Source organism: Charadrius vociferus, unplaced genomic scaffold (assembly GCF_000708025.1).
Source record: "Charadrius vociferus isolate BGI_N301 unplaced genomic scaffold, ASM70802v2 scaffold340, whole genome shotgun sequence".
NCBI lineage: Eukaryota > Metazoa > Chordata > Aves > Charadriiformes > Charadriidae > Charadrius > Charadrius vociferus.
In genome coordinates, this window is record NW_009646631.1 from 2,152,018 (window position 1) to 2,176,024 (window position 24,007).

The 24,007-nt window shown below is 36.1% G+C and overlaps 1 protein-coding gene across 1 annotated transcript in view; it reads left to right on the forward strand.

Annotated features, from left to right (window-relative positions):
* The first annotated feature begins 631 nt into the window (after positions 1 to 631).
* The window catches only part of UBR2 (ubiquitin protein ligase E3 component n-recognin 2), a 51,654-nt gene continuing 28,278 nt past the window's right edge, over positions 632 to 24,007 (forward strand). The window contains exons 1-14 of the mRNA XM_009888472.1: positions 632 to 885; positions 3,870 to 3,948; positions 5,512 to 5,625; positions 7,764 to 7,891; positions 8,880 to 9,018; positions 10,690 to 10,752; positions 12,100 to 12,220; positions 15,473 to 15,580; positions 17,170 to 17,258; positions 17,922 to 18,020; positions 20,557 to 20,720; positions 20,807 to 20,906; positions 21,977 to 22,105; positions 22,870 to 23,053. Of these exons, the coding sequence (XP_009886774.1) occupies positions 734 to 885; positions 3,870 to 3,948; positions 5,512 to 5,625; positions 7,764 to 7,891; positions 8,880 to 9,018; positions 10,690 to 10,752; positions 12,100 to 12,220; positions 15,473 to 15,580; positions 17,170 to 17,258; positions 17,922 to 18,020; positions 20,557 to 20,720; positions 20,807 to 20,906; positions 21,977 to 22,105; positions 22,870 to 23,053 (1,669 nt within the window). The 5' untranslated portion in view covers positions 632 to 733. The remainder of the gene's footprint in view (positions 886 to 3,869; positions 3,949 to 5,511; positions 5,626 to 7,763; positions 7,892 to 8,879; positions 9,019 to 10,689; positions 10,753 to 12,099; positions 12,221 to 15,472; positions 15,581 to 17,169; positions 17,259 to 17,921; positions 18,021 to 20,556; positions 20,721 to 20,806; positions 20,907 to 21,976; positions 22,106 to 22,869; positions 23,054 to 24,007) is intronic.

Below are 24,007 nucleotides of genomic sequence, written 5' to 3' on the forward strand. Positions count from 1 at the left end.
ATTGTTTTTTACAACTGATTGACTAAGAGAATTCATGGATCTAACATCTCGCTTGAAATATTAATTCAGATAAGCTATTTTGATGGTAGAAAAAAACCCAACCCCCCCTCATTTTCATATGTAATTTGTTGAAATTAAATGAGAGAGGGACTGTTACCTAATGCTGTGTTTGCCGTTCTCCTTGTACTTTTTGTCTTTGCCTGTTCCTTGCCAGCTCCAGGCTTCCGCTGCTTCTCTGTGTCCCCAGCTGGCAGCATCAGTCTGCACTCCAAAGAAATACAACCGGCATAGTCTAGGCCTTATCCTAAAAGTCACTGCTAAAGTTGGGAAGTTTTACTGGTTGTGCATCTGAGAGGAAAATTTTTAAGAATTAAAATCTTCTGATTTTTGGAAAGAATTTTGTATGTCAAAAGGATAAAATGTGCAAGCAGGGAAAAAAATTATTCCTTTCTCAAGGTCTTTCTTCTGTGATCAGCTAGACTTAACACTTAGAAGGAAACATGGCTTTCTAGTTTAGCAATGTCATTTTAGATTTAGAAATAAAGAAGTCATCTTGATGTATAGAACTATGTTTGGTATTTTTATTAATGAACAATTTGTTTTCTCATTCCTTTTAATTTAAAAGAAATGGCTGCAAGCAAATGACCTTCAGAAAGAAGTATACCAGCATCTGGCCTATTATGTACCAAAAATTTACTGCAGGGGTCCTAACCCTGCTCCACAAAGAGAAGACATGCTGGCACAACATGTTTTGCTGGGACCAATGGAATGGTATCTTTGTGGCGAAGATCCTGCATTTGGTTTTCCAAAGCTTGAGCAAGCGAACAAACCTTCCCATCTCTGTGGCCGCGTGTTTAAAGTGGGAGAGCCTACGTATTCTTGCAGGTAGTTCAACTTAGCATTGTGAAGTATTTATAATTTGTGAAGTCATGGAATGTTTTTTGATAAGAATATACTGTCCTAATGAAAAGTTAATACCCCAAATGTATTTTTAAAGTAACCTTGCAGTGTTTCATGACAGGTGGGAGCATGGAAAAATTAACATGCTACAAATTTGTAAATGGAAAAATATTAATTAGTGTAATGTAGGTTGTTTTCTGTACGAAAGAAATGCAAGGTTAAGAAAGTGGTTGGGGAGAACTGTCAGTGTGATCAGAAGTAAGCAGGAAGGCATATGTGCATGTAATTCAGGTGTTTAATATCAGTTGTTAGTGTTGATCCTGTATTTTAGACCTCTGTCCATGCCCTGTTCCTTCCCTAACTCTATCTCTAAATCTCTCGAAAAATACCATTTTACGTGAAAGAGGAAAGTTACTAACCAATTCCAACCAATCTTCATGTTTAAGCCAGTGTATTACTAGCTGTATATTCATTATTTTATCATCTTCTCTTTCCTGAACCATCTGTAGTTTAAGTTCAATTTGTACCCTCTCTGTCACAGATTCTTCTTGTTTTCTATGGTTTCTACCACTCTTTCGGACACTTGAACGCTTGGTGGGGTGATGGCGGGGAGGGAATGTCTGTCTTATTTTGAGGGTTTATTTTTGTGGGTTTCCATCGCCTTCATTTACAAGGAGAGAATGATTGTAGAAGAATTTTAGTCTCTAGTGCTCTCCTTTTCTAGAAGCATGATGGCTTACTGGCCTTTTTTGCTAAAGTTCTGGTTTGGGGTAGACGTGAGATACTTGACTGAGCTGCCTCCTCTGCATTTCCATTTCAATGATCAGTTAGAATAGGTAGTTTTGGAAATGTTTTGAGACCCCTTATCTTGAGATGGATGAGATTAAACTGGTGGGTACTTTAGATACTTTCAACCACTAAGAAAACTTAGTCTCCTCTCAGGTGTTCTTAGCTTCTTTCTTCACACCTGTGAAAAAGGGGAGAGATCTGGGTAGGGAGGCTGAAGACTATCAGAGGTTATTAAAAGAATTTCCACAGTTTCTTTAGTACCTTTTAGTAAAATCTGGTCCCAAAGAACTAAAAAAAACAAACCTCACGACTAGTGTTTTAATTCAAATCAAATTGTGTTGCAGCCTAGAAGTAATATGTTAGTGATCAAGTACTCTTCGTGTGGATTAATGAAAACTGTGGGAGTTCTGCTAATTTCTTCTAAAAAGTTGCTTTTTCAAGACCAAAAACTCAGTATGTAAAGTATATCCTTGAGAATACTGTCAGGTATGATGAAAACATAGAACAATGCAATCCATCAGTGTAGAGTTTAGAGAATGGGTGAATGTACTGTTTGTACTCAGACTCTTTGTTTCATTAGAAAAATGATTTAAATACAGCAATATAATCATAGTGTCATTCAGATTAGAAAGGATGTCTTGGTAGTCCATCTTGTCCAATCTTCTGCTCAAGTCAGGGTCAGCAGTGAATACAGTGTATTTTTGCTGTTGCTGCTGTCAAGATAGAGTCTCACCTTCTTTTGATTAAGTACTGAACATAGATGTAAAATTGTTAATGTTTCTTGTTCTGCGTTAATAATTTTCTTTGACTTCTAGCTGGTAATGAAGAATAATAGGAGTTTAAATTAAACTTTTGTGGGATACAGAAAAGAATTGTTTTCTGAGTTCATGAAATACATTAAAAGCAGTGTGTTTTTGTCCAGTTGTGAAGCTTACATGTCTGCCTCTACTTTAGGTATAAGCACTCGTATTTGTTTGAGAAATTACTTGGCAAGTGGTACCGAGTTTGTAAGTATATTGCTGTAAGTTGAGGGCTGTGAAGAATCGGTACCTGATATTGTAGAACTGATCTACCCAATCCTGTAGGCATATTGTTACAATGTGTGTTTGACTTTTTTTAATTAAAAAAAAAAAAAGAAATGCCATGAATATTAATTATCTTAAAACAGAAGAGCTTCGCAGAACTTGTATTTGACATTTTTACCTTTAGTGGCTGTTCTGGAGAAAACAAATGTGAAAATGGTACTTTATCATTAGTAAGTCATGGTTACCTGATTGTCTTTCCGTGATAACCTGGTTTAATTTGTTTGGTGAAATAAAATTAAGATAATTCTTGATAATAACATTTCCTAGGATCTCTGGTGTTTTCTTTTAAACAAAATAAGTTAGTTCTTTGAATTCTTGCTTTAATAATAACCTTCATAAGACATTCATTCTCTTGGTAGTTATTTTTATGTTGCAAAACCTGACTCATTTAATCTTGAGGTGTCTTAAAGTCAGTTGTATTACACAGATTCATTTATTTTCAGCATTTCTCAGGGAGACAGTTAAATATAATGCAGAATTGTCTCATTCACTTGTTTAACACCTTTTGCTAGAAATCTTACTTCTATCTAATATAGCAGTGCTTGTAGACAGGACCTTATTATGATCTCTGATCTGGTTGAGGAAATTGTGTTCTCGGACCTCTTCAGTGAGCTTGTAGGGCTAAGCATAGAAGTGGAGGTTTGATCTGATCTGTTGTGTGCTATCTTTCCAATGTTGAGTGAAAAAAACGTCTTCTCTGATTGCTGGAGATTGTTAATGCTCGTACTCTGTACTTGAGAGGACTTGTTTGAGTTTATACTGTATACCTGTCTGTACTGTGTTCTGTAATTCATCTGTTTACTTGCTTATATACTTGTCTCATCTTTTGAAGGCAATGCCTATATTGCCTAAATATACATGCTACCCAGACAATATTTTAAAGCCTCTTCTGTTATGAGAACAGACTTTTTTTTTCCTTCGTTTCCCCTTCCTTTGAAGCCATCCCTTTCCTCTTTCAGAATAATACATACATTAGTCAGAAGGTTCATATTGGTGATATTTGAAAATTACCTGTTGTAAAATATGTAATTAAAGGCAAAAACATTTGTTTGATGCTTCTCTTTTTTTTGTTGTTGTTGTTGTTGCTGTTTTCAGAGACTGTGCAGTTGACCCAACTTGCGTGTTATGCATGGAGTGCTTTCTTGGAAGTATTCACAGAGAGCACCGATACAGGGTTAGTAATGCTGCTGGAATATATGATGTACTCATTGATAATTTTGTACATGTATGAAACTCCTTGTTTAAAGTTGAAGAATATATACATAATCTCAAAATGTTGAATCAACGTAAAATTTGGAATTATGTCTGCAATAATCTTCTAAACTTAAGTGTTTTGATCCAAGTGTAAATTCTGGAAGTTAATTCTGAAAGTTAACACTTTAAAATATTGAGCAATTAAATTTTATGCACAACAGTTAAGCTTACAAATGTATGTTATTTTTAACACATGCCCTTTAGTGAATTTTACAGCATTACAGTTGCTTTTTGACTTGCTTTGACCTTGATGTTTGACTCTTTTTAAAAGGTACTGAAAAACCCTTATTAAGAAACCACTTCTATTTAAAACTTATTTCCTTTAAACGTCTGATTTGTTATCAAATTCTGTACAATAGCAGGATTTTTGTTTTTTAAACATAAACTTAAAATAGAAAATTAAAACTGTAGATGCTCTTTATTTTAGTAATATACTGCTATTAGTACGCACTAGTTCAAAAAAATCCTACAAGCAAAACCAAGAAGGCCATGGGGTGTTTTTAAACTAAGAAGCTAAGTGAAAACTACCAGTGTGGCCTTTCTGTAAATCTGTTTTTGATGATACAGCACTGCTGTTAATGTAAATCCGATCACTGCATGTTTACCCTGAGCACTAGGATTTAGGAGAAAAAAAAACCCAAACCAACCCAAAGGCAACAGGTTGCCCCAAGAAACCCAACCCAATTTGCTGATATCAGCATACCTCCTGTATGTAGGTTTTTAGTTTGCAAGCTTAGTGAATTAACAAGTCTAGGTGACATCCAAAAGTGTATGCAAATGTTCTTTCAAATGACCATCTAAATTTGTTGATACTGTAAGGTTTACCTGTATGTACAGAATGTACCTGTATGCCAAAAATAGGTGAAAGAATAATTCTTCTATGAATCAGTAAATATTTGTGCTTCAAAAAAGTATTATTACACTTATTAATTTGAAGTGATCTTAGCATTAAAATCAGTTTTATTAAAACCGTGTGAATGTATCATTACAGTGTCCAGATACTTTTTTCTATGCTTAACTAAGACTTATGTGGATGACTTGTAAGTTTCGGCTGTAAACTTCTGTTAATGTAAACAGCACATCATTTATGCACTGCGTAATAGTGCTATAGGAAAGGATTTAGCTTTGTTCAGATTAAAAATGTGAGAATCTGAAATAGTGCAGATGGCATTGCAAGTAATAGATTCAGAAAAACTGAAAACCAGAGAAGACCCATAGCCTTCAGGTGGAGCAGAATGGGGGTGTTTGAAGCTTTCCCCCCCCCCTCTTTTCTTTTGACATTGGCAGACCAATGAAGTAGATAAGCTTTCAGCCATCATAGAAGCAGGTGTGGTTTCACTGTGCTTTTTTTAACAGGGTACTGGCTAAAGCTATCAGGTGTTGTGATCGTGCTTTTGTAGTTTATCTATGACTACTAATTTCTTAATGTGCATGTATGCATATGCATATTCACATGAACTGTTCTGTTTTTAAATAATTTTAGATGACAACATCAGGTGGAGGAGGTTTCTGTGACTGTGGTGATACAGAAGCTTGGAAAGAAGGTCCTTACTGTCAAAAGCATGAACTGAACACATCAGAGACTGCAGAAGAAGAGGTAGTAACAATTGAGGCATCATGTTTCAAAACATTAACTGTGTATATATGTATGTATATATATAGATCGTTCATGTGAGGTTATTTTTATTCTTGTATGCCGTGCATGAGTGGTGGGAGGAAATTTAATAGTAATATTTGAACCACACTGTGTTAGACAAATTAATGTCTAACTTTAAGGAGTTATTTTGAATGACGTTTTCTACTTGAAGGCTTTATTTTGTATGTTCTTGGTTGCCTCTGCAGCTGTAGTTCTGTTTCTTTGTTTTTCTGTCTTATTCTGAAAGGTGAAGGGAGTCTGCCGTGTTGGGGAAAAAAGTCTATATGTTATCATGTGCATAAAGAAGCCAAATTAAGCTGTCTGTGCGACATATGTTCTGATTCTTATCAAAAAAAGAGCACAGATTTTTTTTAAATCAAAATGACTTGCTGTTATGGGAAAGCTGTGATGGAGATATAAGATAGAGGTCTATAAAAGCTCGTTTGGTATAGAATCGTAAAATCATTTTGGTTGGAAGAGGCCTTTAAGATCATCAAGTCCAACCATTAACCTACATTGCCAAGTCCACCACTAAACGATGTCCGTAAGTGCCACATCTACACGTCTTTTATATACCTCCAGGGAGGGTGACTCAATGACTTCTCTGGGCAGCCTCTTCCAATGCTTGATAACCCTTCCAGTGAAGAAATTTTTTCCAATATCCAGTCTAAACCTCCCCTGGTGCAACTTGAGGCCGTTTCCTCTTGTCCTATCGCTTGTTACTTGAGAGAAGAGACCAATCCACCACATTAGATATGTTTTAATTGAAGCAAAAAAAAAGAGAAATGGCAGTTATTAACATTCCTGTAAAGCTTCCAAATATTCCCAAAGAGTCCTGGGGGTGTGTGTGTGGATTAACTTCACTGGTACAGGTGAATTACTGATTGTCAAGGGTTTCCTGTTGATAATGCAGACTTAAGTTCCGAAAAGATTGTTGTGGCCGTTTTTATACAACATAAACTGTAGTGAAACACAGAATTTGGTATTAGGTAATCCTAAAACAGAAATTGGGTTACTGTTAAATATTTTAATTGGCTAACAATTACACATACTTCAAAATATCAAATGATGAATTGAGTCAGTGACCCAATGTATAGTTTATGTCCAGGTGACCTGCAGGGCATGCATTGTTCCCTTTCCAGCTTTCTAGAAGAGGGACTAGTTGTTCTGAACATCAGAAATTTGAAATAGTAGAAGTATCTTTTTAGAGAAGAGGTTTTTAATGTTTTCTATTCACACACAAATCCCTTGAAATGGATTGGAAGGAAATGGCGGTGGTACCTGTACTACCTGATTCAGAGTTGTCAGTGGTTCTCATTTGCTGCTCCAAGTAGTCCCTTTGACTTTGCAGACTGAGGCAGCACTCCTCTTCCTCCCACTCCTCATTTCAGTTCCCCCACCTGGAGCAGCAGCCATTCTGCTCTGACAAGAGCCCCTTCCCAAAAGGGGAACAGCTATCTGTGAACAAGACTGAGACATGGGCAAATCGTTATGAAATACCTAGTTACATTTAAGCATTTAGTTGTTTATATACCGCAGCATGTAAGAGACATGCGTCATAACACATGATCCCAGTGTACTGGATGTTGTAAAAGCTTGGCTAAATAAGACTTCTGCCTCTAAATGCGTGCTGCATGTAAAACAAGGCAATAGATGCATAGCTGTTTGTATTCTACAGTTTACTAATATTAGTAAGTGGAACCAAAGATACAGTGATTTCAAATTATGTTTTTGAAGGCATCACGGAAAAAGATTTTAGTACAGCTAAGGTTAGAAGTTCGTCAGAACTATCTTAGAAGGTGTGCAAAAGTGGGAACAATGAAAGTGAAAATGGAGAAGTGTGTGAAAAATTAAGTGGGTGATCAGAAGCAAGTTAACATTTAGGTAGTGAGTGTTAGATTACTGCTTTGGTGATTGTCAGTGAAGAACTGAAAAAAGAAAACAGGATGATTATTGACTATTCCTTTCAAATGTAGTCATTTAAAGAAAGACATCATTAAAGATGCTACATCATCTTTGACAAAGAGGGGTGCAAATTTGACAATCCCTGTTTCGAATGTCATCTAACTTCTCAATTGCTATTTATATTTATTTTCCAGGATCCTCTTGTGCACTTACCAGAAGATATGGTGGCAAGAGCTTATAATATTTTTGCCATCACATTTAAATATGCAGTGGATATATTAACCTGGGAAAAGGAAAATGAGTTGCCTGGCCTAGAAATGATGTAAGTATAGTATTTGTCTTCTGCCTTTTAAAGGATTGGAGATATTTACAACAGAAAAGGCAAATTCTGATTTTAAGTCTCTTTTTGCCTTTCCTGAAATTGTCAGGAATATTTTGTAGACAATGGACTAAAATAATTTTAATAGATTTGTTTTGCTCGTATTTTTTCTTTTGTGATTATACAGCTCACATCTCTCCATAGTGATGATGAAACAATGTTTTTGATACCTTTGTTTTCTTAAAATCGAAAAGGAAGTATTAGTAAAATACAATACCCTAAAACAAGTGGCGGGATAATTTCTTATGTAGTTTTGGTGTACTTATTAAAACTTCAAAGCATTACAGAACGTTTTAGTGTATTGGAGCATCATAGTTATCATGGATTCATTTGTGACATCTTGTTAGTATCTTCTTTTACTTTGTATTGTGTGAGTAAGAATGCTGTGTAAATAAACGATGAGAATCAAAAGATTGCACTGAATCTATGCAAGTTTAATAAGTTGTGGTTTTGAGGATTGTTGAGTTTGGGCTTTTTAAGAGACTGCCAAGTTTTTGTTGTCTAATAGACCTTTATGCATTATTGGGGAAACAGGTGTGGCAAAATAATGCCAAGGCCATTGAAGTTTCTAAGAAGCTATGGGGGAATGTATTGAGCACGGCTGCACTGGAAGGAAATGTATTTTCTTTAGTAGGAAACTATCAATTCATAATCAACAAATATTCAAAAATAATATTCAGACTTAGGTATTGTCTTAAGATTTTGCTCATTTTGGTCTTAATTCTGCAGGAAAGATACACATTTCTACAGAAATCAGGGAGTGGTCAGTCCTTTCCAAATAAATTGTGCAGATAGGTTCTGGTATAGCAAAGGAAGCCCAGGCTTGTGTTGTCTGCTTGGTGGAAAACTTTGTTAAACTAAAGTTGATTTCTTATTTTTTTCTTTAAACTACGTTGCTTTGAATTGTATAAATTCAATGCTTGCTTTGAAGTGAGAAGAGTGACACTTACTACTGCATGCTGTTTAATGATGAAGTCCATACCTATGAACAAGTCATTTATACCCTTCAGAAGGCTGTCAACTGCACGCAGAAGGAAGCTATTGGTTTTGCAACAACAGTAGATAGAGATGTAAGTAAATGAATTGCTAGAACTTTTAATTATACTTACCCTAATATTTATTTTATATGACTGCATGCACTTTAGTTTGTTTTCTCAAAGAGCGTGGTTACTGTCATTGAGCCCTGTGTGTCAGGCCACCCTAAAATGTCTTAACTCGCTGGTCAATCCAAATCAGACCTAATATTGAATATGTGTTTCAGAGAAACTGGATTCCAGTAAGTCTTGTGAGTGTAGATATCAGGGTGTCTCTCACGACTCTGTCAAGGACAGGAAGCAGCTTTTGCTCATCCCTTACTGGTCATCAGGGAGCTGACGTTGAAAGAGCCCTAATAGTGCTCCAAGCATGGGAAACGATGCTCAGAGTAACACCAGTCAACTAGGAGGGATAAAAATCCATAATTGACTGTTTTTGTTCCAGTGCTCATGGAGCTATTTGTGTTTTTTTTAAAAAATTTAATTTTCCTTTTCATAATTGTCAGATGATAATGGCAGGAGAAGCACTTCATACAGCATTTAGAAAGAACAATGAGTTCAGAATCACTACATGTTGAATATAATTTTATCTAGTATGTCGGTCTCAGAAGCACTGTGTCAGCTGTGTTTATAGTCTGGCTTGTGTGCGTTTTTTTTAAGAAAGGGACACTTTCTAGGGACAACTGCAGCTTGTTATTTGTACCATGAGCCTGTAAGCAGTGGCTGTGAAAATGAGTGTCATTTTATATTGTTTTGTTGGCTCGTGCCTTTTTTTGGGGGTGGGGAGGAAGCCTCTTCCAAAATGGCAATGAGTGTCATTTTGGGTTGTTAAAGTACTTCAAGAAGGTCAGCGGAAAAGGCAATATAACCACTTTATATTACTTAACACTGAAATAGATTTTGGTTTTGTATTATCACTACTCTGTTTTTATAATATCACTAACCAAAAGATTCCCATCCAATCCCTGAACATGTGCTGACTTGAGCACATGCTGTGTGTTGTAGGATGTGCTTTGGAGATTTTTCCCTATTGTTGATCCCTGTCCTACTTCTAAATACATATGAGTGTATATATATGTGTGCATATGTGTATTGTATATAAAAGAAACGAGAAGGTTATGCCTGAAACAATGATTTGACGTCAGACCAGATCTAAAATCTCAGTAAGCTGTTCTGTCTATAATACACTATAAATTGAATCAACTGTCTATTTTAATATATGTATTGACCGTATAGAAAGACTGGAAACCTAGTTTTGAAATAAACAAAATGCTTTAGTTGTATGTTTAAAACACCAATTGCCTTTAATACCTACTTTTAAAAAGGCATTAAAATGTCTGAAATATCTTTAAATTCTACCAAAACTAATGATTCATTCATTAGTACTAAAGATAAGTTCACAATATTTTAAATAAAAATGTGTGATGGTTACATCTTAAAAACAATATTATACACAGAAAATTTAGTATGACAGATAACTGCATATATGATATAATTTTATTTTCTTTTAAAAAAGTACAGGCTTCCTTTTGGAAAACCAAGCGTGTAACTGTTTCCAGTACTTTAAAAAAAGAAAATAGCATGAAAGAAAGAGTTGCTAATGTACACCTGAAATTTCTACTTTATCTTTGAGACTAATGTAAAAAACAGCATTTGAATTTCTTGTTTAGAAGCCACTGGTAATGTTACTTCTTTACAAATTTAAAGGGACGTAGGTCTGTTCGATATGGAGACTTCCAGTACTGCGATCAAGCAAAATCAGTAATAGTGGTAAGTAATAGTGGTAAGTATTGGACTAGACTTATTTGCCTCATCTTACGCAAAAAGAGGCTTTGCTACACAGGTTTATGATATTGTTACCTTAATGCCTCTTTATATTTTAATAATACAAAATGTTGGACATGTGGTTGACAATGCACATAGTAGAGGTATGCTCTGGCAGGGGGGTTGGACTAGATGATCTCCAGAGGTTCCTTCCAACCCTAACCATTCTGTGATTCTGTGATTCTGTATCAAAATACAGGTTTATGCTCCCATTTTTTTTTGCTTTGGTTTGTTTTTTTCAATTATGATATACGTTACACCCAAAATAATTTCTTAAAAAGAATTTCTGAGACCACTTTTCCCTTCAGAAAACAAAGTGTGATCAGGAACTTCAAATGTAATCTTTTAGAACTGCATGATTAAACTATTTTAGTTTTTCCCCTATAGCATGAAGTTGTTTGCATCTTTCACAGCCACAACTATGGAAATTGTTACTAAATGAATCCAAGTGTGAAACTACAAATACACTTCCATTTTGTGTGTCTGTATTTATATGTGTGTATATATATTCATAATATCTATATATTGCAAGGTTCTTCTGTGTAAAAACATGAGAATAATATTTTTTATTTAGTTTTTCTTTAACTGCTGCAGTGCGGTACTTAAGCACATGAAATAAATAGTTCATGCATAGTAGTGCTACCACCGAAAAACAAATACTGCAACTAGACTAACTGCCCTTAAACTATTTAAGGTATTTTGAAAACATTAACGTATCTTTAAGGATAAAGTTGTGCAATATTTTTAACTTGCCACCTATGCAGTCAAAGAACAAACAGCTTTTACGTGTAATGTCTAACTATCAAGGTTTCTAACCTGGAGATGAGGCAAAATTCTTTCTTTCTTTCTTTCTTGTTTTAACTCTGTGTGTTTAATCTGTATTTTTGAAAGTGGTCCATGGGCAATCAGTTTCTTTCCTTGGTGGGCTGCTGTGTAACTTGCATATCGTGTTGTGAGGAACAAACGTACATGGCTGTCTTAATTTGTGCATGGGACTGCTTATCAGTAAAATGCAGCAGATCAGTGTGTACCTTGATAAGAAGCCAAGAGTGGAAAATGTATTGGCCTAAATATGTTCATATTGCGTAATAAGGTCCTTCAAATATTAACAGGGTAAATGAAGTTCAGACTTTTTAGGCTTTGTTTCTTCCCTATGTAGGTGTTAGTAATTAGAATATGTATTATTATTGTAAATCATTGAAATTAATTGTAGGAATGCTGTGTTTTTTTATGGAAATGTACGCTAGTCCTGACTTAAATATGCATTACTTCCTTTTTCCTTTTCCTTTTAAGAGAAATACCAGTCGTCAGACAAAGCCATTGAAAGTACAAGTTATGCATTCATCTATTGTTGCCCATCAGAGCTTTGGTCTGAAGCTCCTAACTTGGCTTGGCAGTGTTATTGGATATTCAGGTGGGCAAACTTGAACTTTTTTGAGATATGTTAGAGAGTATTTGTGAGGCAAGCTGAATTCCTGAAGCAATGTTGTCTACTTATTTCAGATATGTAATATATAAAGCGGAAACTATTAATAGCTTGTCAGACTTCATTCTATTTTCTCTTATTGGAGTGCTGTTCTGAGGTCTAACTTCCATATGAAAGTGCTACCTGTCTTCTCAGATACTGTTTTCTGTTTAGTTGCTGTCAAATGCTGTATGCCAACAAGCTATTTTTCAGTCCCTAGTTCTTTTTAAATGAATGCAGTAAGCTGAAAATAACCTATCTGATTAGATAAAACAAAATTATTCAGGAGTAATTTGATGAATGATGATGAAAGTGATTGCTTCAGACTTTTTGCTAAGTAGAACAACAGAGAAAATGCAAGGATGTGTGGAGGTTTTTGGGTAAGTATAGAAGCCAACAAAGTATTAATCAGGTATTTAGAAAGAGGTTTCTTCAAAGAAATCAAAGTGCACAGTATCATTTTTATGGGAAGGCTCTGTCACTGTTTTGACTTGATTCCTCCTTTGTCCTGTTGAATCATAAGGTTGTGTAAATGTGCAGCATAAGGGGAAATAAAAGCAAAATGTGTCAAACTCCTGGTATGTAGAAATGTCGATACAGTCCCAAATGTACATTGTGTTCTGTGTATCTAAATGCTAATAAGAATTATTAGCAAAGCACACTCAGCTGTAATATTGCATGTATGTTCTGCATAGTTGCAAGGTTTCTTCAGATTGTATGTTTTATTAGACTGATAGTTAAAAAATTAGCCAAGATTTTAGGCACAGGATCTCTATATCATGTTATCTTTTTTTGAAAGATAAATAGTTTATGTCTGTATAAGTTAATTTTTAAAGATATGTAAATCAAACTCTGGAAAAGTTACTCTGGTAGTAGTTTGTTCAGCTATTTAATTTGCCAGTGTTGCTGGCAAATAATAGGTATTAATAGAAAGGAGAGACATGAAGATACTTAATTTCAGAGATAAATTTTCCTTTCAGTGTAATGTGTAGGCAGGCACTGTCTTTCTCGCTTTCTTAAAGCCCGGTTTTGTGCCATGTCATTTGTGCCAGGTGCCAGAGTCACTAATTTTCAGCACTAAATTACAGTTGCAAGAAAGTAACTTGAATATGTTAATGGATTATCAAATTACAGATGAAAGCATTGAATTTATAGTTTGATTTGTATGTGTGGTATTTCTGAAATTCTGCAGACTTCACTTCATTAAATGCAGTGTCCTTTATGATTCAGAAGGGCAAAAATAGTGTTTGATGGTCAGCAGTACGCATACGTTTTGTCTGTGACCTACATGCTCAGCTACTTGAAATGCCTTACACACCTTGACATTCAGTCTTGCAATGTACTCTGGAGTTTGGTTTTGTGAAATGCACTCTTGAAAAAGTTGGTTTCCCTTAGCTTTTTAACAAACTGTCGTGGTTTAACCCCAGCTGGCAACGAGGACCACTCAGCCGTTCACTCCCTTCCTCCCCCCGACCTTCTCCAGTAGGGTGGGGAGAAGAGGATGAAAAAGGGGGGAAAAAACCCTTATGGGTTGAGATAAAAACAGTTTAATAGAACAGTAATGGATGAGAAAATAATAATAATATACAAAATATTGATACAGTACAGTTGCTCACAACCCTATGATCAATTGCCCAGCCTGTCCTGAGCGAGGACCACTCAGCCGTTCACTCCCTTCCTCCCCCCGACCTTCTCCAGTAGGGTGGGGAGAAGAGGATGAAAAAGGGGGGAAAAAACCCTTATGGGTTGAGATAAAAACAGTTTAATAGAACAGTAATGGATGAGAAAATAATAATAATATACAAAATATTGATACAGTACAGTTGCTCACAACCCTATGATCAATTGCCCAGCCTGTCCTGAGCAGTGATTCCTGCTCCCCAGCCAGCTCCCATTTATATACTGAGCATGATGTGTATGGTATGGAATATTTCTTTGGCCAGCTTCTTCTGTTGATGCTCCCTCTCAGCTTCTATGGGAAATTGAAAAAGTCCTTGACTTACTGTAAACATTACTTAGCAACAACTAAATCGATGTGTGTTATCAACATTTTTCTCATACTAAATCCAAAACACGGCAGCTGCCAGGAAGAAAATGAACTCTATCCCAGCTGAAACCAGGACACAAACACACCCAAACATATAGATTCTGGTCAATCAGCAGAATCAAGCAGCCTGCTACTGTGTGCCTGTAACATGGGGTGATAGGTTTGCACTGTTCAGGTGGTTATGCTTAAATGTCTCTGACCAAAGGGCGACTGGAAGGTGGAGGGGTCTTCTACTGTGCCACAAAGTTAAGTTGGATGGTTGCTGTGAAATGAGTGTCAAGCTCTTGTCTGTAGTTTCCCTTAATTTGTTGCCCTTCATAACAGTAGTTGGAATAGAACTCTGCAAGGAAAAAAAAACCCAAAAAAACAAAACAAACCCAAACTGCTATAGGGGTTCACAAACTGTATAGAACTGCACCATGCAGCACATGGTATGGTGTACAGGGCACTAAGCCACTGCCAACTCTACCCCAAGAAGCTGAGATGTCTGAGCAGCGTGCAGAAATAAGGGCTAATGCGTGTAAGTCATATAGTTGTTTTAGTGAGTATGCATTACCTGCACTGCAAAGATAGGTTGAACATTGTTAATATAAGCATGTCTTTGTTGTGTTCTGTTGCAGGTGCAGGCTTGTCTGCAAGCATATAATAACGTACATGTTCATATAAGAACAATTATTACTGCTTTCCATTAGAAAAAATATGTAGAGAAGCTTTAAAATAATAGCAGCTAGTAAGTGTAAACAGAAACACTCATATAGGAGTAAATGAGTTGTTTCATATATGAATTATACTTTCCTTTTGATAGGACTCTAAACAGGAAAAATACTACCTAGAAAATTAGCCTGCTGTATATTTATTGTATTAGTAAGCCAGCAGCACATTTAAGAAAGCACATTTTTATTTGATAGCTTTGAAACAAATCATTGTGTTTGGCAATTTTCACAAGGTTCCTAATGTTCCATAGGGTTAGTGTGAAACTTGCAAGTAGAAAATACTTGTGTTTCTGTCAGCAAAATAGGAGCAGTGTTATTCAGTTGTCAAGGAAAAGAGGGCCCTGTGGCTTCTACTGTGTCTTATGAAAATTCCAGTATGTCAAAATAATGTATAATTTGTGTTTAAGCTATAACTAATTTATATAATTTCTCTTCATTAAGATGGTCTTCGTCGAATATTGTGTCAGGTTGGTTTACAGGAGGGGCCAGATGGTGAAAATTCTTCTCTTGTGGATAAGTTGATGCTGTATGATTCTAAACTGTGGAAAGGTGAGTTTTCTCAAATCTCTGGAAAATACTAAAGAATGCTATGCAAAAAAAGTTTTCTCTTTACCGTATCTGCTAAGGTTTGATCACTTTTACTGTGGTGTATTATCAGATAGAATTGCCCGATTTGTTATAATCTGTCCCTTCATGATGCATTCCAAATACATCGAAGGCAAGAACATAAGGAGACCATTTGGAAGTGGGGTTGGTTTTAGATCTAATTTCTCAGAGTTGTCTGAAATGAAGGCTGACTTGCATATGTGGATGACAGTGATAGTTAAGGGAAATAGAGTAAACAACAGAGTGATTTGGGGTTTTATCTGCTTTGTAGGGTCTCAGCATCTATATTGTATCTGCCAAAATGCCTCTTTTTCAGGTATAGGACAGAGGTTTTCTGCTTTGACTTGTGTTTGTGTTCATGAGGTACTCTTAGATGTTCTGAGAACACTCAGTGAAAACTATTGTTCTGTTATTTTAGAGCCCTTAAAATTTTGAAAGCCCAATAGATATAGTGGAGTTGGCTAGAAAGTTGTAATTTTGAGGAAGTGGAGGTAGTTAATTTTTTCTCCCTCGTAGATTCTGTGTCTGATTTGATATACTGAAAGGGCATGTAAGGCCAGGCATAAGAATGAGAAGCACAAAGAGAATGCAGAGAATGATGCAATCTATATGTCCTTTCCTTATTTAAACAAGAATATAGTAACTTGAAAATTGTTGCCTTCCCCCCAGTATCTCTTGTTCTTTAGTTCTGAGGTGCAGATATCCTAGAGAGTAGTGACATCTCTTTGTGGTCTGTCTTTGGAGCAGCAATAATAGAAGTAACAAGTAAGGTGAAAAGTGGATGTAGTATGGAGAAAATGATTCTTTTAGGTTTTGTTTATCTAATAGCTTTATCTTGCGTGAATGAATTCCTGGCACTCAGATTTTTAAATTTTTTTTTCCCCCTTGAAAACGTTGTGATCTGGAAGGTACTGCTTTTGTGGACCATTACAACGCTTTTAATACAGGTTTTGTTTGGATAATGTCTTCCCTGTAAGCAAGGAGTAACTTTTGCATTTCTATTTCAATATCAATATTTCTCTACTTTTTCATGTGTTCCATAGTTACTCTACATTAAGGAAATAGCATAATGGCTTTTGACCTAAAAGTGACCTACAGAAAGAAATGGTACATACGTGTATGTATTTCCAAGCTACATACATTCAATTCTCATTTGTATTGACAATATTTTCTGGGATGCTGCTCACACAGACTAGAAATTCAGAGATAGCTAAGCTGTTTATTTTGCAGAGTTGTTCACAGCTAGCAGAATTTATTGCAGTTCCCAGGACTTCTCATAATACCATGCTCTTTTTTTCCCTGGGCTATGCAAATCCTCTGTTTATCCTGAGGAGGAATAGAGTTCCATTCTTGTTTGCCTGACTTGCCTTGTATTTGAAGGTTCTTCTTTTGAAGAACCTTCAAATTTGAAGCAGCTTCTGCTCTGAAATGCACGCTTACCTCATTCTGTAAAAGTTTACTTTTCTAAATGTTTCCATAATATGTTGATAGAAAATAGTGACATGCAACATTTCATTCATTTTTCTTGACAGGAGCTAGAAATGTGTATCACCAGTTATTCATGAGCAGTCTACTTATGGATTTGAAATACAAGAAACTTTTCGCTATTCGCTTTGCAAGGGTAAGTATCTTTCTTACAAAGAGCCATTAAATGCTTAAACTGTCTAGCCAAGAGAGTTTAGTTAGCATACAGTGCTTCAAATGAACTGTTGTCCAGAATTTTTTTCCTTTTTTTGGAAGTGAAAAGTTGAAATGTAATACTGACTACCTTATTTCTGTCTTCTAAATATTAGTTATAATAGCATCTCATCTCCTGGGAAGAAAATGGGTTTTCCAGGCTGCCCAGAACTAAAGCAGTTCAGATGTTTTTGTCTTCACCGTCAACTATGCAGGCTATCACTTCTTAAGAGCTAATTGCTTCTCATTGTTGAGGTGTAAGCTGTTACAGCACTACTCAAATAGTGCTGAAATTCAGTTATGCTGATTTCTGCGGTAACTAATATTTGAAATGCTTTAAATCAGCACTGCAAAATTCTGCTCACTCAGCTGAAGACTAACTTTTTTGAGTAGAAAATCGAATATTAGCCTCTATTGTGAAATGAGAGTGAGTAGATCTTACGTGTGAGCAGATTAAGTTGTCATGTTCTTTGTACAAAATACCTATGTAATAATCCATAAGAGCTACTCTTCCTTTTATCATGGCATTAAAATTTCCCAGAGCAAACATTTAAATTAAAAAATCAGGTCAGTGTGGATTAGAGGTGAATTTCCCCTTGTTGTTTAGAATTACCGGCAGTTGCAGAGAGATTATATGGAGGATGATCACGAACGGGCAGTATCGGTGGCTGCTCTGTCTGTCCAACTCTTCACTGTACCTACTCTGGTGAGTAGTGCCTGTCTTTCTTTTAAAAACTGATAGTTGGCACTCCTTGCCTTTTTTTGCCTCCTTCTTAATAGAACTATGAGCGATTGCAGAGTGATTTTATGAAAGATGACCACGACAGAGAGTTCTCAATTGCTGACCTCTCGATACAGATATTCACAGTGCCTTCTCTTGTAAGTACTAAAAGACCAAAAAAGGAAATCTTTATTTGTTGAAAGCCACTCAAGGTTCTTGATTCAAAACTGCAGATTTCTTTTAATGTTACTGTGGAAACGCAGGGCGCTGCTGCTGCACAGCAGTCAGAGTGTTTACATATGTTGCTATGGGTTTAGAAGTTAATGCATTCAGCATTGCAACGTTTGAGTCTGAGTTCCCAGAGTGGGCTGGATACTTCTGGTTTTTCTTTTTACATTTTTCTTTTACTTTTTTTAGAAAGGTACTTAAGTTTTTATTTAGAAACACACACAACACCTTTAAATTAAATTCCTTGTGGTACCGAGCCACAGTTTCTGTCTGTAGAAATCTACATTATGGTTTGCATATCACAGTTTCAGAGCCTCCCATTTGGGTGCAGTTTTATAAATGATCCACTTCATGTTAATTTTCCAATCAACACAAGCGCAAGCAAGAATTGTCTCATGATGTTTCCTGCTTCCTTTGGTGGTTCTAGGCTCGGATGATGCCTTCTTTCAGGTTTCCAGTTAATTTTTGTTACGGTGCTTCAGGCACTGTTACTTCTCCCAGCTCACTGTCTCTACTGTTCTTTCACCAGCTTGCGCTTATTTGGGAAGCGTCTTTTTTTGCTCCAGTCTCCAAATAAGTCTGTCTTTGCTTGTATTATGAGCTAGACAAATAAAACTTTGGAGCTGTACTGGAAATAAAAGTCTGATTTTCAGAGCCAGAATTGTTTAAAAAATGAATGTTTCTGAATCTTTCCGTATTTAATCAGCTTAACTGAGCTCTAAAATTCAATAGTAGCATGACAGTTATGATACTGAACAAAGTTGTTTTTCAGTTTCCTAGGGGTGGATGTTATTAATGGGAATTCAACAGGACCTCTGGATTTTGTTTCCATGGTTCAGGGCAATATTGTGTTACCTCTTTTAATTTTGATGCAGTTAATAAGAATGTTGCCAATATTTAGACTTACAGTTAGACTTAACCAACTAGTATTATTTAAATGGTTATGGTATTATTTTTTCCTTTGGCAGATGGGGTGGTGGAATATGTATATTGAAACATTTTTTTTAAAAAGAATTTCAAACATTTCCTTAGAGAATAATTGCAGTGTCCCTTTTACATGTTTTCTATTTCAACAGCATGCAAAAAAAGTAAAGCAAATTTTTTTGGACTGTTCTGTAGAAGGATAGAATAGACCGATGAGGTGAAAGTAATTATGACAAACTCCTATCATATGCATGAAGAATTACTTTGTATATACTTAGAGCCATTCATTCTAAATTGAATTAATAAGTTGAAGAATATAAAACCACCACACTGCCTGCCAGTAACATTTTCAAACTGATCTTAGTAACTCAAGAGTGTGAGCTCTCAAATAACTGAGGGTTTTTGGTTTGAGGGAGGATGCGTGGTTGTGTTGGCGGTGATTTTTTGGGGGAAAACGTTACCCATTAGATTCCCCCCCCCGCTCCCCCCCCCGCAGCAGCATTTTAGAAACTGTGTTTTGGAGTATCGTGAGCAACCCAAAAGCAAGCCTATAAGCTCTAGTCAACAACCGCAGTGTCGTTAAGGTAGATCAGAGTGGCTAATCTCCTTGAATCTACCAGCCACGTTATAAAATCCTCATGAGATCTGAGAACTGCAAGACTCATCCCATTCACGTTGGAGAACCAACAAAATGGGGGAGTTTAGAAGAGTTAAGTAGGAGATGGTAGTAACTTCCTAGTGCCCTGTACTCTGTTGTGGTGTTGGGTTATGTCAGGTTGGGTGTGGAAGACAGTCTTCATTGGATTTTGCGATGCCTGTTGATTTGTCTCCTGCAACACATGGATGTATGCAGTAGCCCTTGAGGGGAATCATAAGTCATTTCACATAGTTTCCATGTGGAAATTGCACTATATAGTTCGTTAGCAGTTCAGAAAACGTGCTTTTCACCACAGGGCTCGACAGTTTGTAAACAGAAAACAGAAGAGCTGTTACTCCCTTAAATGACTCGTACTAAAATTACGAGACAAGACAACACATACTTAAAGGAAGGTACAAGTTAATTATAAGACACGTAATAACATATATCTTGTCTCATAATTATGTAGGTTTGCAGGAGCCTAACCATACTCCAACTTCTGTACAGAAGGGATCTGAAGAAAGAGATCTGGATTATGATAATTTCAGGCTAGATTACATTTTTTCTTTGGGAATGTTTGGAAGATTGGCTTTCAATATGTTCTTTTGTGTTAATTATTGATGTAACTATTTTGGATAAAAAGTTCATGTATTTTATAAACATCATGGTGCAGTGTGAAACTCTTGTTAGCTGTCTGTTAATTACAGCAAATTTCAATGTTCTTTGGTATAGGCTCGAATGCTAATAACAGAAGAAAATCTCATGACCACCATCATTAAAACTTTTATGGACCACTTAAGGCACCGTGACATCCAAGGCAGGTTTCAGTTTGAACGTTACACTGCTCTGCAGGCTTTCAAATTCAGGCGTGTTCAGAGCCTTATTTTGGATCTCAAGTAAGTATATTAAGTATGTGCTGATTTGATTGATTGAGGAGGAAAAAAATATAAAATTAACACTTGCATCTTTCTAATGTACCCAGGTATGTGTTGATAAGTAAGCCAACTGAGTGGTCAGATGACTTGAGGCACAAGTTCCTAGAGGGTTTTGATGCCTTCTTAGAATTACTCAAATGTATGCAGGTATGTAAATCTGTGAATTACAAAACTTTGCAAAGTTAAAGTAGGAAGTTAGCTATCAGGATATAAAAATGGAAGAAATGTAATGTACTCTCCATTTAATAACTTCAGTGCAGTATAACACTTGGAGTCATCATGGTTTCTTGAAATGTAACATCTCACCTAACTTTATCAAATTTAGCTTGTTGTAGAGGGCAATAAAAAGGAAGAGTGGTTCAAAAAGAAAAGTGTCATTTTGAGCATATTTAGCAGTTGTAGAGGTAGACAAGAGACAATTATGTGAGTGAAATCTGGTTCATCTTAACCAACTTCCCTCATAGCGAGAGCTCCAGTTGATACTTAAATGTCAGCAGAGTTACTCCATGTATTGAGGAATATGTAGTTCCTGACATACAAATAGACTTCTTCACTGTGTTTTTTTTTTTAATTCCCTGCCTTTTCATATGCTGTATTACCTTAAGAGGAGTATTTTAATAGCAGTGTAGCTTTTATAATGGCAAATTGACTGTATGATCAGTAACGTAAAGTCAGAATCCCTCCCATTTTTCAGTACTTCAGTAGCATGCATTTCTCAGTACTTAGCTTTCCTTAGGCTGTTTATGATAGTCTCTTGAATATATTGTAATCCTCATGTCATGATGTTTTTTTTCTTATGCCAAGAGCTGATTAGGTCCTGCAGTAACCAGTCTTTAGTTAGTACTTAACTGCATTTCATAGCACATCCCTAGAAAATACATTCAAAAACCAAAATATGTGTGTGAGATTATGTATGCGAATGTTGTTCTACTGCTCATAATACTGAAATCTCTGCAGGTGTTAATAATAAATAGAGCTCATATGCAAAACCTTTCCCATCCCAGTATTCTTCTCTTCCAATTCCTTTTTCATTTTCTTGTTATTATTTTGATGTGTATAATTCCTTTTCAGATGGTCTCAAGCTTCTTTTTTCCTGTTGTAGGAACAATATATTTATAAGGACAGATAACCACCATCTCACACTTATGCTAATGTTGTCGATGTGTTTCAGTGGTATATTGTTGAAATGTGTGATTCTTCTTGTTTTTTTTTTCTAGGGTATGGATCCAATAACTCGTCAAGTAGGACAACACATAGAAATGGAACCAGAATGGGAAGCAGCATTTACATTGCAGATGAAATTAACACTTGTTATTTCAATGATGCAGGACTGGTGTGCATTAGATGTAAGTTTCTTCTGAATTGTTTTTCCATGTGGATATGTGAGGAGGAAGAAAACCTAAACATTAATATGTGTAACAATTGAGCTAAACACATAACTTCACCATAAGCCAAGATCTTCTCTGAGCAGGTGCAAATCTTTGCTGTATTTAAAGAGATCTTTTATGGCTTGAACTGACCAATTCATAAGAATGTAGTTAAGACTTTTTATAAAATATTGCGGAGAGAGTTCCATCACACATCTGAAAGTTGTGATCATTGCAACACTATCAGGTTATAATTTTCAGAGAAGAGGGAATAGAGGAATAGCCCCTGAATCTACCATATGCTGCCTGATGGTAAATCAGGTTTCTACTCCATAAGTGTTTCAAGCTTTAGGAGTACAGAACTTCAGCATGGTAAAATATGGCTGTGGAACAAGTGATCCTAGACTATTTGAACATTCAAGCTGGCTTTAATCTGTCATTGTTAGTTAATGTGCAGGTTTTACTGGCCTAGCATGATCGTTGCTCAGAAAGTTTCCATAATATCAGTAACCAAAAAAAACCCCAACTAGTGGGTTTTTTTTCTAATCTGGCATGCCAGTATGAGTTTCGCAATCTATGCCACCCTTGATTCAGCTCCTTCTGTAAGATTCCTTATCTTAATGTTGCGGCACTGATAATAAAGGTAAAAACCCCAAACCCATCAGAGTGTTTATGTTGGCTGTGTTATTTTGTAGATCCCTGTTTTTTTCATTATCTCTGTAAACTGCTATCTTTCTTTTTAGGAAAAAGTGTTAATTGAAGCCTACAAGAAATGTCTGACTGTGTTGATGCAGTGTCATAGTGGTTTTACTGATGGAGAACAGCCTATTGTTCTCAGTATGTGTGGACATTCAGTTGAGACCATCAGATACTGTGTTTCTCAGGAAAAAGTTAGCATTCATCTCCCAGTTTCTCGTTTACTTGCAGGTATGACCTATTTTAAAAATATTTCAGGAAATGAAAAATGTTGTATAAATGTGATTTGTATTTGTGTGTACGAAAGGAACCACACAACAGTTGTTTAAAGCCTGAATAGGATGCATTTTGGCCATTTTCTAGCTGTTTGATAGCCTTTAGGCTAAATATTCCCAAGCATTGGAAAAGTTATCGTTTCAGGCCTGGCGGAGGTTGTCTCACGCCTCTGGATTTGTCAGTGGGATGTGTTGTAGGCAGTTACCGCTGCTTTTGGCACTTGAGAGATGCAAAAGAAACGCAACAAAATATGGACTGTAGTTGACTGTTTTGAAACATGTTTAGCTGTCAGATTGAATAGCCTAATCAACATTCTGTTAGAGAACAGATTTATCAAACAGATGTGTCACCAGAAAATTAAGCTATGTCTTTCTCTTTGTATTGTGCCTATCTTGTTCGACAGTTGTGTTGAGAAAAGGTTGATGAATTTTAGTTTATACAATCAGAAAATCATATGATAAAAATAAATTCACAGGTAATGAATGACTGACTAAGCAGCTGAGCTGACTATGCCGCTCAAAGTCAAACAACTTTGAATGTTTGAATGTTTAGGCAAACTCCTTGTAGCTTTAAAACAAAGCAAAACAGAAAAACCTTATGTATTCTGTAGGGCCCTCAGTTAGTTCCTGAGCTCTTTTGTAAATCTCTAAGGACTGATAGAAAGGATGAGGTATCTGTTGTTGATAATGTGTCCTGATAGACCAAGGACTCTTGGCTGTTGCTGAGGGGACGTGACAGAGTCAAAAGAAAGGCAAAAATCTCACTTGTACTGCAAGTTTTATACAGATACAAGGGGAAAACTTTAAATCTCCGAAGATGTATGCTTTTTTTCTTCAGGAAATAGCTGTGTAGCTCCAGGGCGATAAATCTGCAGACTTATTTGTAGCTTTGTCCAGAAAATGGTCCGAT